The sequence below is a fragment of the Carassius auratus genome, chromosome 17 (genome assembly GCF_003368295.1).
Source record: "Carassius auratus strain Wakin chromosome 17, ASM336829v1, whole genome shotgun sequence".
Classification (NCBI taxonomy): domain Eukaryota; kingdom Metazoa; phylum Chordata; class Actinopteri; order Cypriniformes; family Cyprinidae; genus Carassius; species Carassius auratus.
The window spans coordinates 17584583-17603109 of NC_039259.1; the positions used below are offsets into that span (position 1 = coordinate 17584583).

Below are 18527 nucleotides of genomic sequence, written 5' to 3' on the forward strand. Positions count from 1 at the left end.
AGTGTATGCATTTTTAAGAAGTTCTGTTGTGTGACAAGAAAAATTTGCTGTGTTAATTATTCTGTGCTGAGTTTCACTCAAGTAGAAGCTGTGGGTTAGGCATGGCGGCTCTTTTTGTCGTCTTCTGTTGGACTATTGTGTTTCTAGTGCTGCCTGTTACACCGAACAGGGAGGATTTTAATGGACACTTAACAGTGTACTCGCCAGGACTCATACAAGATGCCTGGCATAGTCCTGCTGCTGCAGAACACTTGACTGAAATTCCTCAGCTTCACAGCTTTGACAACTTTGCATCTTTGTTTCCAATGAAATATGATATACAGGCTCTTCTGGACAGAAGAAACAGTTTTTCACTTCGGATCATGAATTGTAGGTCGTTATAACCCCAATTTTTTTTTTAGGTCAAGTTAGTGTCTAATTGTCTAATGTTTTTCATTCTAGCATCTTGGAGTGGTCCAGCGGATACTAATGTGTTCCACAGAGGAGAACCATTGTATCTGCAGGTGTCTGCCTCACCTGGACCCGGTCAACAGCTTTATGTTCAGTCCTGCCATGCTTCCTCTTCTCCAAACCATACTGACAAACCTGAAGTTGCGCTTATCATCAACAAGGGGTAGGTCAACTCAAATATGTGGGTGGGCTTTTTTTTTTTTTTTTTAAATACTTGCTCCCTAAAACTGTTTTAACTTGTTCACCAGATGTGTAGCTTCCAAAAAGTCTCTGGTGAAGTTTGTGATGCAGCAGCCTGACCGAGTGAATTTTATTGTTCGTACATCCAGTTTGAAGTCTTCTGAGGTGTGTTCAGTACTTGTTAGGATTACTGCACTTCTGCAAACCGCCAGCAATTTATATAATGCTTTCCTGTTTGCTGTAGAGTTACATTCACTGTGAGGTCTATCTTACTAATTTGGGTGTCACCCCTACCACTAAATTCTGCAACTACAACAAGCTGAAGTCCAAGTAAGCGCTTAAATCGCTCTAGTCTCTTCCTAACACATGCTTTTGGAGCTTAATTTTATTTTTCTTTCCAGATGGGTTGACTTGGGTGGACAAACTTCAGTATGTGATTGTTGTGGGAGAAGCTGCAGAAATGCAATTGAGCGTGTGGAACTGCCAGGTGTGTGTTTTTTTTTTTTTTTTTTTTTTTTTTTTTCCTCAGAGCTAGTAGGAATCAGAACCACTGCAGCAACTTTTAATTCAAGGCCGATGAAGCAATTCGAACCGATGCACTTGGATTATATGCAAAAGTGTAACCTGCTGTAAAACGTAACGAAATGACCAACAAAACCAAATGTAAAACTGAAGATCAGTACCAATATGATCACTCATTATGTTCTGTTCTGCAGCCACTGTATATTTGTATAATGTAAAAGTATTGGATGTAGTTTTGGTTTTCCTAAGAAAAATCTTATTCAAACTTCTCCATCTGTTACAGTTTCTCTAGATGTGACCGCAGTAGTAAGCACAGGCCCACTGGTACTCCAGGATCAAGAATCTGCAGCAACACTGACTCTGTCAGACGACCTCATTAATTCCAGCTCTAAAGCCAGAGACGGCTCCGATAAAAGCTGGATCATGGCAAGTACCTCTTTAACTGGAAGCTCAATGCAAAACCTTGGTAAAGTCTCCCCCTGGCCTGTCCAGCGTGGCTTTGGTGGTGTGATGGTCATCCGCAAGGGCCTGGAAAGTGACTTATCAATGTGGCTACAAGACCTAATGGAGCTTGAGTTTAACCCACTGGTGCAGATGGGGACTGGTTATCCGGAAAAATCTGTTGAATTAACCTTTCAAAATGCTGAACCGGTGAGACCAGATGAGAGCACGGAGCGGAGTCAGGCAGTTGCTGTGGATGAAGGAAGAGTTCATGTAGGAGCTGTGGATTCACCTGATATTGTAAAGGGCTGGTTGGACATGGGGCATCTTCGTGAAGTTGACCAATTGCATAAAATTCAAGAAAAACCTGTTGTGACTTCAGCGGATTATCTAGAGCAGGCTCCACTGCATCTTGAATCAGAATTTGACATTCCTCCAAATGACCAGCCCCTGATTAGCCGTACTCCAGATAAGCCATCTGAGAGCGAGGATGAGGGGAGTTGTTTTCAGACAGGCTGAGATGATCTTTAATGGTGCTAAAGGAGCCAAATTATCAGAGCCAGTTCTCTACTCCAAACTGAGTCTAAAACAAGCTGCAGATGGATCCAGTGTTCTTCATTATGAGGAACAGAAGAGGCCCAGCAAGAACAAACCGGACAAGAGACCACAACTGGAGAAGAATGGTGAGAAAAGCCCAAAGGATGTGCAGATGGAGGATACCTCTAAAATTAAAGGCCTTGTTTCATCTCTATTGGATCAACTGAGGTTAGTTGACATTATGAGTCTTATTAAAGGTCTATCATGATATTAATATACTTGTTTCTTTTTCACTTGGCTACAGAAGACCGATGGAGCAGTGACCTGTTTTTCATCACTCCTTTGTGATTATAACCATGTATTATGTGGCATTTAAATAAACTTCTGACTTGTGAAATGCACCCTTCTCTCAATTGGGATTTGTTTTTGCACCGTCAATTACTCAAGTGTTATAAGGGTTGCTTGGTACTGTTATGAAATTCAGCATGGTTCTAGTTTGTGTATTCTCTGGTAATGTTGTTTTTCCACTAAAGAATGAACCATAATGATTGGTTTCTGGTTCATGGATGACTTCGATATTAAACTTATCTTGATATGGCCTCTTCGTCTAAACCGTAACATTTTTGAATATGCCTCTGCTTTCAGTTATCAAATCAATGCCTATAACATGGAATTAAGGCTATCAACCTGCAAAACGTGACCACGAATTTCAAAGTTTTCAAGTATCTGAAGCCCTTTAAGATGTGCAAAAAAAGGCAAACTTTTTAAGTTTCAAGTCAGAATTATTCCTTTTATATCTTAATGGCTCAATGCGTGCTCTCAATGTATTTTGGGAATGACCCATGTAGCTGCTGAAGTAGAAACCCTGTACTGTAGACGGCCGCGCCCAGATGTCGCTGTCGCGTGATTTCTTTCCAAATGTGCTGTCCTGTACACCGCATGCTCCGAGCGGGTGGGTTTTTTCTGTTATCCCTAGTGTGACCCTGGCAGCTATTTCCTCCGCTCGAGCTATAAAGTGTCCGTGCATTTCCCACGCACCCTCTTTCCCCGGCCACCACACCGTGAGTGTATAACTCACTGTTCTTCAGTACCTTTTAAAAAAGAAAAAAATCTATAAAAAATACAAAATAACGAAAACGTCAAAAAATAACTACTTTAAACCAAACAACGTTTTTAAAAAGGGCAACTTTTTGTTTTTAAAGACAAGGTCTCGATCTACCCAGACGTTTCTGAAGCCAGTTCTTCGCGAGCGGACTCCATATGCTGTAGCTGTCATTGCTGCCGAGTCGACACCGTTTATTTGGAGAGTAGCGTAAAAGTTTAATAGAGGATTAAGAGATTCACTTGTCCCTCTGGTTCTAGGACACTCTTTACGCACTGTCATTTCAGCACTAGACCAACACACGAGCTTCAAGGCTTGAACGACCCCGAGACATGAACGCAGCGACGGCGGGGAGTTATCCGATGGCTTCTCTCTATGTGGGCGACCTGCACCCTGATATTACGGAGGCTATGCTGTATGAGAAATTCAGTCCGGCCGGCCCGGTGCTGTCCATCCGCGTGTGTCGGGATATGATCACGCGGCGCTCGCTGGGCTATGCCTACGTCAACTTCCAGCAGCCCGCGGACGGTAAGACATGACAGACAGCGCCCTGTCTTTAAACGTGAAGCATATAGCTGACAGAGTAACGGGAATAATGTGTCATGATTTGTGCGTTAATGTAGGGACATTGGAGGTGACGTGTAGCGCGCTCTCTCCTCTCTCGTGTGCTGTCACATGAATTTCTGAGTTAACCATATCAAGCTGTTCTTCACTGCTTTCTAGCCTACTACAACCATCTTTAACATTTCCAACAATCCGCTTTATTCTCCTAATATGGCCTATTGTGTGAAAGTCAGGGTTTACTGACTGTGACCATCACACCGCATTATGTCCAGCCAATATGGCAAGCTGCATTAACATACAAAACGAACTATTCAGCTAATGGCTATTTATATTTGAATTGCTCGTAATTAACACTATATTTTGTTTAAGTTATGTTTTAAAAAAATGTAAATCGATGTTTTATTTATAATTATTATTTTAAAAGTGACAACATCCTTATTACTTTGTTAAAAGTGAAAAATTGTTTTTGAAATCTAGGGACATTACAGTAAGGTACATTACTACTAATAGTAGCCAACTAGTATTTTATGTTACTAGGATTACTAGCATTTTACTCTTATATCATTTAAAATACATAATTACTATCAATTATTACTTACTAGTAACTAACCAAATAGTTGTGAATGTCTACATTATTGTAGCTCAGATAGCATGGCATGGTGCAAGTAATGGCAAGGTCATAGGTATGATTCCCAGGTTCTATATCTTGAATGCAATGTAAGGCACTTTGGATAAAATGCTATATTTATTTAATTTGTATTAATCAGTAGCCTACTATTAACATTGATTGATACTGGTTAATTTCAGCATCTTAACAATCTAAAGGAAGTTTTTGTTCCCATAATTAAACTTTTTTTGCTCACTCAGGGGTTTGTAACTTACAAAAAAGAAGCATTCAAATAAATGTATTTGAATGTGAAAAACACCATTCAAATAAACAAAATTGGTTTAATAATTAATATTAATATGTGAATAATTTAATATTACAAATATTAAGTCAGCTTGTTATACAACTACCGGCTGTTTAATTTCCCTTGTCCTGAAATATCATCACTCAGTGATACAAAGGTTGAGTATGCAGCATGGCATGTATGTATGAATCATTTATGTCATGCACCCTGTAGGAGGACTGATATTTTGTTCTGTTGAGCTTGCCTAGTTTTGTCCATTCGTGAAACATATTTAGAGAAAAGATGGGGGGAAAAGTAATTTAAAAAGCTGAAAACTCAATAGAGCCAAGCCATCTCAATAATAGACTATAATCAGAATAAAGAATTAGACTAGAATTGAATGTGCTGCTTGACCCACATATAGTCAAAGTGACCTACATCTGCTTTAAACCTTCATATGAGACATCCTGCAGAAGCAGATCTGATCATTTGGATACGTCTATGTTTTAGCTACCTGAAGAACGCTAGGTATATCCAGGGGAACAGTGCTTGTGTGTGTGTGTGTGTGTTAGCCCACATTTTGCAACCTGGCATGACCTAATTGTGCTATTTAAAGTATTCATGAGGGGATAATACCAATACCAAGCACCTTCAACTTGATTTTATGATTCAGGTGAAACCAGAATAAGTGTTAAATGGGGATTTTTTTATTTTTATTTATTATTTCCTACATTTCAAGTAATCTGGACAGTTTTACAACATTTAAGCCTCATACTAAATGTTTTTTTTTTTCCATTCCTTGCTGAATTCATTGTTCATTTTAGTCAGTAGAATTAAAATGTGTTTGTTTAACCAGTATAAATTACACAATACATAATAAACAAATTGATACTACTGTTTAAAATTGTGTAGTCTTCTACAGGGAGGTGAATCTGAAATATCTGTCTCCTATGCTGAATGCTTCGTAAACATCTCATGTTCGATTTTGCTCTCCTCTTTCAAAGCACAAAGGTTAAAAGGTCAGAGTTGAACTCGCTCACCTCCATTTAGTAACTCAGAATGGTGACTGATAGTCAACATGTTTATAAGAGACAATAGCAGTTGGTTACCACTGTAGGATGTAAATCTGGAAGAGTATTAAGACTTTATATTGTTTTATGCATGTTTTTTTGCATAACGTGACAGTACAATAGTAGTTTACAGCATGCATATGTTCAGCAAATGGCCTCAAGCACATGGTTTGGTTTTCAGCATGTAACAGCTGCATTTGTAAACAGTTGCCGGCACTGGTAAGCTTCAGCCACACACATTCCAGTGCCTCAGCCCCATCAATGGACACAGAGCCTTGAACACTTGCTGCCTGCCAGCACATTGCTCAAAGGACCCAACACTGCTAAATATAGAGTCAGTGAGGGCTGCCTGCACTGTGCCTGTCTTTTCTTCAAGGTGTGTTTTGAGGAAACAAGCTGACAGGCAAAACCATAGGTCAGCCACGCCATGCTTCTTCTTATTCAGGGATGACAGATTTCTATTGATTCTGTCTATTAATTTGACAGCTTTATACTGTCAGTGCATGTGTATCCTAAATAAAATATAAAAAATAATATAAATAAAAGTTTTGTTTGAAACCAGAAACTCCTATATTGATGGTAAAAAGGTTAAAGGTAAAAATTGTGTACTGTCCTGTGTTGGCGTAAAGTTGTTATTTGCAGTGGTCTCTCTCTCTCAGTCTCTCTTTGAGTGATCCCACCAGCCCTGAGCTTCATGTTCAATACAATCACACTGCAAACTGCTGAGGACAGCAGACACAGGGCTGCTCCATTTTGTTCACCAGACATTTTTAGTGTGTGTGTGTGTGTGTTTGGGCTGGGGGAGGACCATGAGGTTTAAAAGAGAGAGAGACCCATCATAATATATTACAATAGGTGACTGTTCCCTCATATGCCATCAATTTGACTGGAAAGTAATTTGATAAAGCTTCTGAAAAACCCTTCACCTGATATACATCTGTTTCAGTCTTCAGACTTTACAAGACATAAATATATATTTAATCCACAATCTCTGTGTATAGCAAAAATATACAGAAAGAACTGCATGTTAAGACTATAAAGAGATGGTTAAATTTGATAGGGTCAGTGCTATTTTGAGGTCTGTACAAATGTTTTTGAGACCTGGTATGGATCAAATCTAATTACATGTGCCTGGAGTTCTGCTTCGCTCTGCTGCCCTTTCACACTAGTAATGAAATATATTCAGCTTTAATGCTAACTCATATGTTTGTGTGTGAGTGTTTATTTGAGTCTATTTGCTAAAACAAGGAAATTCCTATAAATATACAAATTTATTCATCTTAAAATATTTGGGAAGATGACCTTAACATTTAATGTTTAGATGTAATAAATTAGTTTCATGGGGCTTTCTAAGATCAAGCTCAGCTAACAAGTTTTGCGCTTGTTTGCTGTGGTTAATATGTTTGAGTATCTGAACATACTTACTAAACACAGACACACACACACACACACACACTACGGATTGAAATATGTAATTAATGAATAATTCAGAATCTGTGTTGTTTATGGCAAGTTTTCATCCGCTAGTAGGCTAATTGTTAGTAGTTTATGTGCTGAGGTAGAAGAGCAGAGATGGCTTATGTCTCGTGTTTTTGTGGCTTCAGCGGAAAGAGCTTTGGACACAATGAACTTCGATGTGGTCAAAGGAAAGCCGATCAGAATCATGTGGTCACAAAGAGATCCGTCACTTAGGAAATCTGGAGTTGGAAATGTCTTCATCAAAAATCTGGACAAATCCATTGACAACAAGGCCCTATACGACACCTTCTCTGCTTTTGGGAACATCCTGTCCTGTAAGGTGAGAAGTAGGAAGTGACTTGTATATGTTTGGAAGCTGAAATTATCTATTAATTTAATTTAATTTAACTTAATTTAATTTAATTAATTTGTTATTTTTTGCTCATGATATAGTCATGGAGGAATGTGTTTCTATATTTCTATATTGTTTGAGGAATGTGTTTCTATATTTTTTCCTTAATAGTTTGTATATTCAAGCAATAAATCATGGATTAGAGTTTATTAACACATATTTGACACATCACAGACGCTGTGGTAGTTCAGCTATATAAGACAAACACTCTGTAATTTGATTCTTGATGCCGTCTCAACAGGTGGTGTGTGACGAGAACGGATCTAAGGGTTACGCCTTTGTGCATTTTGAAACTCAGGACGCAGCCGATCGCGCCATTGAGAAGATGAATGGCATGTTGCTGAACGACCGCAAGGTGTGAGTGTCCAAGCAGGGTCATGTGACAGGAAGGAGGTCCATTGATTTGACAAAGACAGTGTGCAGTTGTCAGTCACTAATGTAACAGAGAAGAACTTTAATAGAAACTTTGTTGAGCAATCAGTTTCAAAGGATCAGATTTATATACTCACCCTCATGTTTTTTCAAACCTCTATATCTTGCGTAATTTTGTGGAAGGTAAAAGAAAAATGTCTCTTTTTTTTGTCTGTAAAATTAACGTTACTGGGGTTTAGCATTGATTTGGAGCATTCTGACTTTTTTTGTAAAATGTATTCTACTAGTCTTCTAGCATTTCAGAGCTTGTAAGTCCCTGCTGCAGCTGTTTTGTGTCTGTGGTTGGTCTGCAGCTGTCGGTATTGCATTTCTGCATCAGTCACGTTTCTGTCTCCTATGTTTTTTGTAGGTTTGTGGGGCGTTTCAAGTCCAGGAAGGAGAGAGAAGCAGAGATGGGTGCCAAAGCCAAAGAATTCACCAACGTTTACATCAAGAACTTCGGCGAGGACATGGATGATCCGAGACTGAAGGAGCTCTTTGATAAATATGGCGAGTTTGAGAGTATAAACGGATGTGGTGGTGGTAGCCTTGTAGTCTTTTTATCTGAAGATTTTGTTTCTTCCTGCAGGTAAAACACTGAGCGTGAAGGTCATGACTGACCCCACAGGGAAATCTCGTGGATTTGGGTTTGTGAGCTATGAGAAGCATGAGGATGCTAACAAGGTACAGTTATTATACAGGTTTTATGATTTGCTCATAATGCAAATCAGCTAAGAAGCTGACGGTCGAACATGTTTAAAAATAAGCATGGAAATGACAGCAGTGATGCGCTGCCATTGTCATTGAACTTTCATGGGCTAGATAGATGGATGGACTGACAGATAAACAAATGAACAGACAGGTGATTTATTGTAATAATATTTCTGTTTCAGGCTGTGGAAGAGATGAATGGTATGGAGCTTAATGGTAAGACGGTGTTTGTTGGCCGAGCACAGAAAAAGATGGAGAGACAAGCAGAACTCAAGAGGAAGTTTGAACAGCTCAAACAGGAAAGAATCAGCAGATATCAGGTAATGAACTTCTGTTTTGTGTCTTTGTGTATGTGTGGTTGTGTTTTTAGTTAAAGAATAATAATAAGCATCAATTTGTGTGTATATTTGTGTTGACAGGGTGTGAACTTGTATATCAAGAATCTTGATGACACCATTGATGATGAGAAACTTCGTAAAGAGTTCTCTCCTTTCGGCTCCATTACCAGTGCCAAGGTGGGTCAAAGGGCGACTGTTTACAGTCTGTTTCTGTTTGAACACTTTGGGCAAATTGAAGGGCACAGTGGGAAGGGGATGGTTTTTGAAGGCCCTTTCCAAATGAAAGTGAGCAACCGAATTCCTTTTGATGGAGACCACAAGAGAGGAGGGTACACGCGTAGGTCACCTCAAGGAAGAATTTTGTTAATCTTAAAGTATTTTTCGCTGTTTATGATAACATTATCCTCAGTGGCACATTCATAAATATGTCTTTTATGATATTTAAACACAACAAGAAATATTCTTTACATATTTACATTTGTACAAATATTGTCACATGTGTTTGTTTTTAGTAGACAGTACAGTTGAAATCAATTTGAAGATACAAATAGGCTATATTTGACCCAGTGAAACAGTATTATGCTTTTGCAAGATTTATTTTTCTGTTTAACCTGATGGAAGAAAGAAGTGAGATTTAATGTAATGTATATCTTACTGTAGGTGATGCTGGAGGATGGCAGGTCCAAAGGTTTTGGCTTTGTGTGTTTCTCCTCACCCGAGGAGGCCACAAAGGCCGTGACAGAGATGAACGGCCGTATTGTGGGCTCCAAACCACTGTATGTAGCCCTGGCCCAACGCAAAGAAGAACGCAAAGCTCATCTGACCAATCAATACATGCAGCGTATCGCTGGCATGAGGGCCATGCCTGCCAACGCTATCATCAACCAGTTCCAGCCTGCCGGTGGTTACTTTATGCCCGCTGTGCCACAGGTGGGTGAGATCCAGAAGTCTTAGACAACATTGACAGTCTGGTTTGAAGTAGTAAAATGTTCCATTAAATTATTAATAAACTCTCCGATTATGTCTTTTGTTTCTTTCTAATGCATCACAGGCCCAGAACAGAACGACATACTATGCACCAAACCAGCTCACTCAGATGCGTCCGAACCCTCGCTGGCAGCAGGGTGGCAGAGGTCAGGGTGGTTTCCAGGGCATGCCCAACTCCTTGCGCCAGCCAGGGCCCCGTGCCAACATACGCCACATGGCCCCCAGTGCTTCCACCCAGGGCCCACGCGGGATCCCCACAGGTGCACAGAGAGTGGGTGAGAAAACCCACCCACTGATGATGCAGTGCCTTGTTATGACACACATTGACCTGTTTTCCAGACCCAGACACCTGCAAATCATTTCAAGTTAAATTTTAAAGATTAGTATATTTGATAAAAGATGTCAGAAAGATTATCATGCAGGTTTTAGTTTTTCCCCACATTTATTGATTATAACAAGTGAGTTTGGCGATCATTCTGTCCTCACCATAGCTTTAATTTTATTTTCTTCTTTCCACAACTAGGACCAATGGGTCCCCGCCCGGGCATGGGGGTGACGACTCCACGTGCCATGCCCCCATACAAGTACGCCACCACCATACGACACACTCAGCCTCAGGTCGTGCAGCCCATTACTCTGCAACAGGTAATATAGAGACATACACCGCACGTAAATAAAAACTGCACCATTGAATAAATAATTCTAGCTGTGCATTTGTTCCGTTTCTGATATTATGGATTGTACATTTAATTCACTGATACATATTTGATTACAAAGGTATAGTTGGTATACTTTGTTGTCATAAAACATTGCCATTTCAAGAACAGTCATATGGTAAAGGTTTAAAGATTTGTTAAGGATCAAAGTAAATGAATTGAGTAGAGTTGCACAATACATAGGTACCATATTTGTTTTGTTTTCTTTAATAGTGTTGGCAGAAACTGGATATATATCAGTCATAATTGAATATTTAATTGTGCATACTCATTAATTTACATGACCTTTTCCATCATCTAATGCTGACTTAAAGTTTTTTTTATTTAATATTGGCAAGTAATCAGTAAACGTTAAAATAATTGACTTTTCAGAACAGAATGTTAATATTGTGCACTGTTAGAATTAAGATATAGATTTAAAAAACCCGTTCAAATTCTCATTTTGTGGTTTCCGGTGTTCTGCAGGCTCAGCCAGCTGTTCATGTGCAGGGTCAGGAGCCTCTCACTGCCTCCATGTTAGCTGCCGCTCCTCCTCAGGAACAGAAACAGATGCTTGGTGAGATGAGGAGGCTGTAAGCACATTCAGCCTTACTAAACATATTCTTACACCCCGAAGACGTTTCTGTGCATTATAGTTTTATGTGATAGTTTACCTAAAAATTCTGTTGTTTGCTCACCCTCAAGTTGTTCAAAACCTGTACGAGTTTCTTTCTTCTGCTGAACCAAAAAGAAGATAATATGAAGAATGTTGGTAAACAAAAATTTGCTAAGTCCCTGTAAAAATACTATGGGAGTCAACTGCAACCGGCAACTGTTTGGTTACCAACATTCTTTGAATGATCTTCTTTTTGTAAGCTTCACAATAGAAAGAGTCTTGTAGGCTTGGAAACAGTGAGTAAATGATGACAGAAGTTTTCAGAAAATTGTGGTGGACTATCCTTTAATTATTTTCTTATTTTATTCTTCCCTGTAGCTATCTCTTGACTGTCTTACATGTGCCCGTTCTGTTTTCCCTCAGGTGAGCGGCTGTTTCCTCTCATCCAGGCAATGCACCCCAGTCTAGCCGGGAAGATCACAGGAATGCTGCTAGAGATAGACAACTCTGAGCTGCTGCACATGCTGGAGTCCCATGAGTCTCTGCGCTCCAAGGTGACAGTCGTTAACTATGATAAAAGTCTCCAGTAACAGTTACTAGCTCTGCTGTTAGATGCAATAATGGGAAAACATCACAAGCTTTTAAAAATGCAAAGCTTATTGACTGAACCAGGGACTTAATATTGTGTTTATTTATTAAGATTTATGCATTGCCCAGCAGGGACTGTTCCTGAAATGTCATTTATAAACGACAATGGCATTTTATCATCTTATTAGAGCCATGAATCTCTGTGGTGAAGATGGTTTGGGCATTGTAGGACTGCTGATTTATCTCTGTTGTCAGGTGGAGGAGGCTGTCGCAGTGCTTCAGGCTCATCAGGCCAAGAAAGATGCCACACAGAAAGTGGGAGTCACCGCTGCGACTGTAGCCGCAACATCATGACCAGTAACTTTTCTTATTATCTGTAGTATTATAATTTCCATGCTTGTTGTTATGGCTGTTTACCTCACTGTTTTAAATGATTATGTAATTTTTATTTATTTTTATTTATTGTTTTCTGCAAGGTGAAGCTGAAAGGCTGAAGAGAGATCACCACTGTCTGGTTTCGTCTGGTGGCAACCAATAAGAACACAAAAAAAGAAAACAAGAAAAAAAAGAAAAATACAAAATGATACTTGAACACAAAGAACACATTTTTGTTGCAGAGCTTACATTTTTAACTCTGTAATGATTTTTCATCTAAAGTACATTTTAAAAAGAGGCAGTTCTGTGAGGGAAGAGCCTCTGTATTGTGGCCAGGACTGACTTTTTCTATGAGGAACTGGAAAACTTGGTTCTTCAGTGAGCTGTGTGTTTGCTGCCTTGATTGGCCCTCACTTGTCCCATGACAATAACCCGAGTGGGTGTGGCACTCTAAATAAAGGGATGACTATTTAAAATGAAATATATTGTCTTCTTCTTCTTATAGCAAAGACAAAGGCCATTTTACAGACACTTTTTATCCAAAGTGACTTGCAGTACATTTATAGGTAACATTTTCTGCTCTAAGACCCAATAATAACAGAAGTGTTAATAAGATCCAATTTCACATTGAACTTGGACTAATCTTATGACCAAACAATTTAATTCCAGTTTGTATCCTATGAAAGATGATCTCTGTATCAAAGCACCATAAAGGTACATACAGGTGCATCTCAATAAATTTGAATGTAGTGGAAAAGTTCATTTATTTCAGTAATTGGGAAACTCGTGTATTTTATCAATTCAGTACACACAGATTGAATTAGTTTAAGTCTTTGGTTTTTTAAACTGTGATGACTTTGGCTTACATTTAACAAAAACCCACCATTTTACAATTTAGAATATGAACATGCCAATCAGCTGATCCAATCAAAAACACCTGCAAAGGTTCCCTGAGCCTTCAAAATGGTCTCTGAGTTTGGTTCACTAGGCTACACAATCATGGGGAAGACTGCTGATCTGACAGTTGTCCAGTGACAATCATTGACGCCCTTCACAAGGAGGGTTAGCCACAAACATTCATTGCCAAAGAATCTGGCTGTTCACAGAGTGCTGTATCCAAGCATGTTAACAGAAAGTTGAGTGGAAGGAAAAAGTGTGGTAAAAAAAGATGCACAACCAACTAAGAGAACCACAGCCTTATGAGGATTGTGAGTGAACTTCACAAGGAATGTACTGAGGCTGGGGTAAAAGCATCAAGAGCCACCACACACAGATTTGTCAATGAATTTGCTGAACCACAGACAACATCAGAGGCATCTCTTACCTGGGCTACGGAGAAGAAGAACTGGACTGTTGCCCAATGATCCAAAGTTTTGTATTTCATTTGGAAACCAAGATCCAAGAGTCTGGAGGAAGGATGAGAAGCTCATAGCCCAAGTTGCTTGAAGTCCAGTGTTAAGATTCCACAGTCTGTGATGATTTGAGTTGCAATGTCATCTGCCTGTGTTGGTACGTTGTGTTTTCTGAAAAACATAATCACTGCACCTGTTTACCAAGAAATTTTGGGAGCACTTCATGCTTCCTTTTGCTGACCAGCTTTTTGGAAGATCCTGATTTCATTTTCCAGCAGGATTTGGCACCTTCCACACTGCCAAATCACCAAAAGTTGGTTAAAGACCATGGTGTTGGTGTGCTTGACTGGCCAGCAGACTCACCAGACCTGAACCCTGTAGAGAATCTATGGTGTATTGTCAAGAGGAAATGAGAAACAAGAGACCAAAACATGCAGATGAGCTGAAGGCCACTGTCAAAGAAACCTGGGCCTTCCATACCACCTCAGCAGTGCCACAAACTGATCACCTCCATGCCACGCTGAATTGTGGCAGTAATTAAAGCAAAAGGAGCCCCTACCAAGTACTGAGTACATGTACAGTAAATTAACATACTCAACAGAAGGCCAACAATTCACAAAAAAAAAAAAAGTCTATTGGTCTTATAAAGTATTGTAATTTGTTGGGATAGTAATTTGGTGGTCTTTTGTTAAATGTGAGCCGAAATCATCACAGTTAAAAGAACCAAAGATTTAAACTTCAGTCTGTGTTCATTGAATTTATTTAATACATAAATAATAGAAATAAATGACCTTTTCACAACATTTTAATTTGAGATTCACCTGTACACATACAGCTATCATATTTAATAGGTTATTATTATCACATACTGTAAATCATGAACACAACTACATGTAAAGATAATCATATAAGTAATATCACATAGAAAAATATACATTTTAACTTATTGTTACATTTAAAAAAATCTATTTGGTGGTTTAAAACAGCAACTATAAATGAAACAAAGTTAACTTTTCACAACTAGGGTGACCACCTGCTAATAAGCCCAAGGGGGGACAAGGGGTATGTTTCTGAGGGACAATGTGGGACACTGCCTTGCGCGGTGGTGCCCCCACCCCATGGGCAGACTCACTGATAGTGGTTTACCCATTTCTGGCACATACCACCTTACATGGGTATATTAATAATGCCCTATTCCCCTAAACATGTGGAATTGCTGATGCATGCTCATGACAGAATTGACAATACACTTCCCTACGATTTACTTTAGCTATTTTGTTTATTTTCATTGCAATTTATTCACTTTAAATAAATTATAATAAAAATTATAGGATTAAAAGGAATTGTAGTTGCTCACACACCACAGGAACAGTTTAAAAAAAAAAGTCTAAACTCACAACTCCAGAGGTTCACGGAACGAGAAGGGGAGAAAGGATGGTGAACTTGCATGTTTCAGGCAGGCGCATGAAAAAAAAACAGTACAGGAGACACCTTCTCTTTTTAATTGATGGTGGCGTGGCGCTGCCTCACTTTCTCCATTTTTCGAATTGGAAAGCGTGCATCTAAAAGTTCCTTCCCAGTGTGTCTGGTATGCACGTGCCTGCGCTGTCATGACAACAACGAAAAAGTTGACAACAACCTAGTCAGCAGTTCAACTGAGGGGTGGGTGTGGCAACAGTTAGCGTGCTGAACTGTCAAGTAATGTTCGTTTGGGCTGCCTGGGGTTCGACCTACTTTTTTTGAGCAAGCATTGATTATGCGTGACACAGTCTCAATTTGTGGGACGCATGAATTTGGCTTTAAACGCTGTGCGCGCACGCGCTACGCGGGACGGGTGGTCACCATAGCAGTAAAAGAAGTGGTCACCCTAAGTACAACTGTGAAACCATATCTGAACAACGGACAGTTGTGTATTTATGTGATGTTATTTGTACTCCGCATCACTAGAGGGCGACACACCATTTAGAAGTGACGAAGGTTACAAGCAAGATGGCGGCGATGGGGCGTGTTCTTTCTTTTACTGTCTACGGTTCTTTATGTTGGTAAAAAAACATCCAAATTATAAATTACAATCAAAATCGCTTCGCTCTCACAGCGCTATAATTTCATTCCACAATCACATGCATGTTAGTGATGCGGTTCCGATTATCATCTGTAGCCGGGAAAGCAGCAGAAAATTAAATATGAGTGTGTTGAATATTAAGTATTATTATAAGTCAAATATACGGTCTTGTGTTCTCATGTGGTCTGGCGGAAGAAGTGGACGGGAAAGATTGTGAGACAGGTGACAAACTGTCATTGATAACATGGTGAGTTATTGAACCACTGACTTCTGTGGTCTCATAAAAAAACAGGATTGTGCGCTGCAGGAGTCTAGGTTAATGTCTGTTGGGTTTTGTGTTCTGCAGAATGAGTCGGAGCTGTTTGGCAGAACCATCCGAGTGAACATGGCCAAACATGAGCCCGACCAGGTGAGGGGCTTTTTGTTTCAGTAGGGTGCATGATAAATCTCTTGATTGTTTTTCTATTGCTTGCACTGATGATGCTGTGTTAACCCATTACTTGCATGTCTAACATATGTGTTTTTCGTTGCTGTTCTGCTTGTTTTTGTTGTTGTTGAAGTCTGGTCTCTCTCATGCGCTCATAGGTCTGCTGTCGATGGCAAACTCTAGACCCAATGCTAATGACTGGCAGTTCTTCATCACTGTTGATAATACAGACTGGCTGGATGTCAAACATGTGGTATTCGGAGAGCTCATAGAGGGCATGGAGGTGAGCTGCTGACTGAGGGAGATCAGGACCGTTTCACACTATTGTTCAAAAGGTTATTTTGAAAAAGTCTCTTATGCTCACTAAGGCTGCATTTATTCAATAGTAATGTTGTAAAATATCTTTTACAATTTAACTGTTGTCTATTTTAACAAAGCTGAGTTTTCAAGCAGCCATTACTCCAGTCTTCAGCGTCACACCGTCTTTCAGAAATGTTTCCAGTATGCTTATTTGCTGTTCAAGAAACATTTATTTTTATCAAAGTTTACAACAGTTATTGATGTTTTAAAGATTCTTTGAAAAATAAAAAAGTCAAAAAGAATTTTTTTTGAAATGAGAATCTTTTTTGATGCATTAAAAAAATCTGCGCTGTTATTTTTGATGAATTTGATACATTCTTTCTGAATAAAATATTCCCTTTGGCTTTTTTGTCCTGTTTTCTAATGGCTTTGTGTCTATGGCAAAACCTAACAGAAAGTCATCATTTCCGACTGTGGAGAGTTTGTGTGAATTCAACATACTGTTGTTGTTTTTTGTAGTACTTTAAAATATATTTTTTATATTTACAAACATTTTATTGTTAATTAGTGACCTATATACAAGTTGTCATTTCAAGTGAACAATATTACTATAACATTTATTAATTTTCGAGTCTTCTAGACACACACACACATTTCAAGTGTGAACTCTGTAATTAGTAGTTTAGGAAATGTATAATGTGTTACTGACTCCATCCTCTAGATGGCAGTAGTGCTGCAGGAAACCTCTGCAGTCTTGTCACACCCTACAGAAAGATATTCCCCCAAAGGGCAGCGTTCATTGAATGAATCAGATATCTCTACAAAGAACATTTAATTCCGATTACTGATAGCATGATGGTTCAATCCCGATTAGGATAAATTACCCCCCCCCCCCCCCCCCCCCCCCCCCCCCCAGTGTGCATGGTACCCTTGAGTCAGACACTTAACCTCAGGTCACTAAATGGTCTCCACAAAGATTGATTTTACATGTTCTGCTTCTTCAGATCGCTGGTGAAAAAAATAAAACAAACTGTAACACAGCTAAAATACTGAACTATGACCAAAATAAATTTGATTGTAAACTGAGAATCATTAGTTTGTAGAGCCACTGAAAACGCCATTAAGCTATTTGTTTTAAAAGCATAATAGGTTTATTCACATCAGCAACCCAGCAAACATTGCCCCAATCACACACCCCATACGACCATGTCACAGACACTTTTATCTGAATGCTTGAAGAGTTTTACAATTATCAGACTACTTTAAAACATAAAAAAACACTCAGAAAAAAGTAGCTACCATTTAAATACAAATTAAACCACTGCAAAATTGTAAGGGATTCATGATTAATTCAGTCAATCAGTTTAATTAGTCAGTCAATTAATTTTCGAATGATGTGTACTGGAATTGTGTTGTTTGTCAAGCTTCATTAAAAGTGATTAAAGCACATGGGTTAATTCAAAAGATTAGAAAACATTCACATTCAAGTTCATATCATACCAACATTCATATTTAAATTCCCTTGGGTTTATCTCAACAGAATTACAATGAAGAAACATTTAGAAAATCCACATCCTCAAACTATTAATCCTCTCACATCCTCCATCAATTCAGAACTGTCTAGGAGAATACTGAAGCGTGAACAAGATCTCAGTAAAATATTTCTGGACACTAAATATCACAGGGTGTCTACACAGAATGCAACATCCAAGTTATAAATGACATATAATGCCTCAATACATGCCATGGACACTACATAAATGTTTTGTGTTGCGTGATCTTGTCTGTTTTTTGTTTTGGTTTTTTAGAAAAGAAGACGACACCAAGACAATATTTTCTCCCTTTCTGTTGAAGATCACAGATGTCTGAGAATCTGAAGTGTTTATTACGGATAAATGCTATTGTAATGTACTGGAATTACAGTCTTCATTAATAAGAGACAAAACAGTATGATCTTAAATCCTAAAAATTGATGAATGATACGTTTTTGCAGACAAATAATGTATTGCTCATGAGAATGCAATTTAAATGAATTGTTG

General features: G+C 38.9%; 1 protein-coding gene, 1 long non-coding RNA gene and 1 pseudogene across 4 annotated transcripts; all 3 read left to right on the forward strand.

The window, feature by feature from the left end:
• Positions 1 to 6: 6 nt before the first annotated feature.
• Positions 7 to 2533, forward strand: LOC113117452 (uncharacterized; annotated as a pseudogene).
• A 622-nt stretch (positions 2534 to 3155) lies between these two features.
• LOC113117450 (polyadenylate-binding protein 4-like) lies at positions 3156 to 12577 on the forward strand. 3 transcript variants are annotated; one of them, XM_026286133.1, is made up of 14 exons: positions 3156 to 3760; positions 7361 to 7554; positions 7868 to 7983; positions 8408 to 8547; positions 8627 to 8721; positions 8931 to 9068; positions 9168 to 9263; positions 9747 to 10016; positions 10138 to 10348; positions 10597 to 10718; positions 11255 to 11345; positions 11808 to 11938; positions 12228 to 12329; positions 12438 to 12577. In XM_026286133.1, exons 1-13 carry the CDS (start codon positions 3565 to 3567, stop codon positions 12324 to 12326), a joined length of 1899 nt encoding a protein of 632 aa, XP_026141918.1. In that variant the 5' UTR covers positions 3156 to 3564; the 3' UTR covers positions 12327 to 12329; positions 12438 to 12577. The 3 variants fall into 3 exon arrangements, with proteins under 3 accessions (XP_026141918.1, XP_026141917.1, XP_026141919.1); XM_026286132.1 differs by having other exon boundaries at positions 12449 to 12577; XM_026286134.1 differs by having other exon boundaries at positions 10138 to 10333; positions 12449 to 12577.
• Positions 12578 to 15747: 3170 nt separating this feature from the next.
• Positions 15748 to 16790, forward strand: LOC113117918 (uncharacterized). The gene is made up of 3 exons (XR_003294233.1): positions 15748 to 16008; positions 16108 to 16170; positions 16347 to 16790. It is a non-coding gene; the product is annotated as an uncharacterized LOC113117918 (long non-coding RNA).
• Positions 16791 to 18527: the final 1737 nt, after the last annotated feature.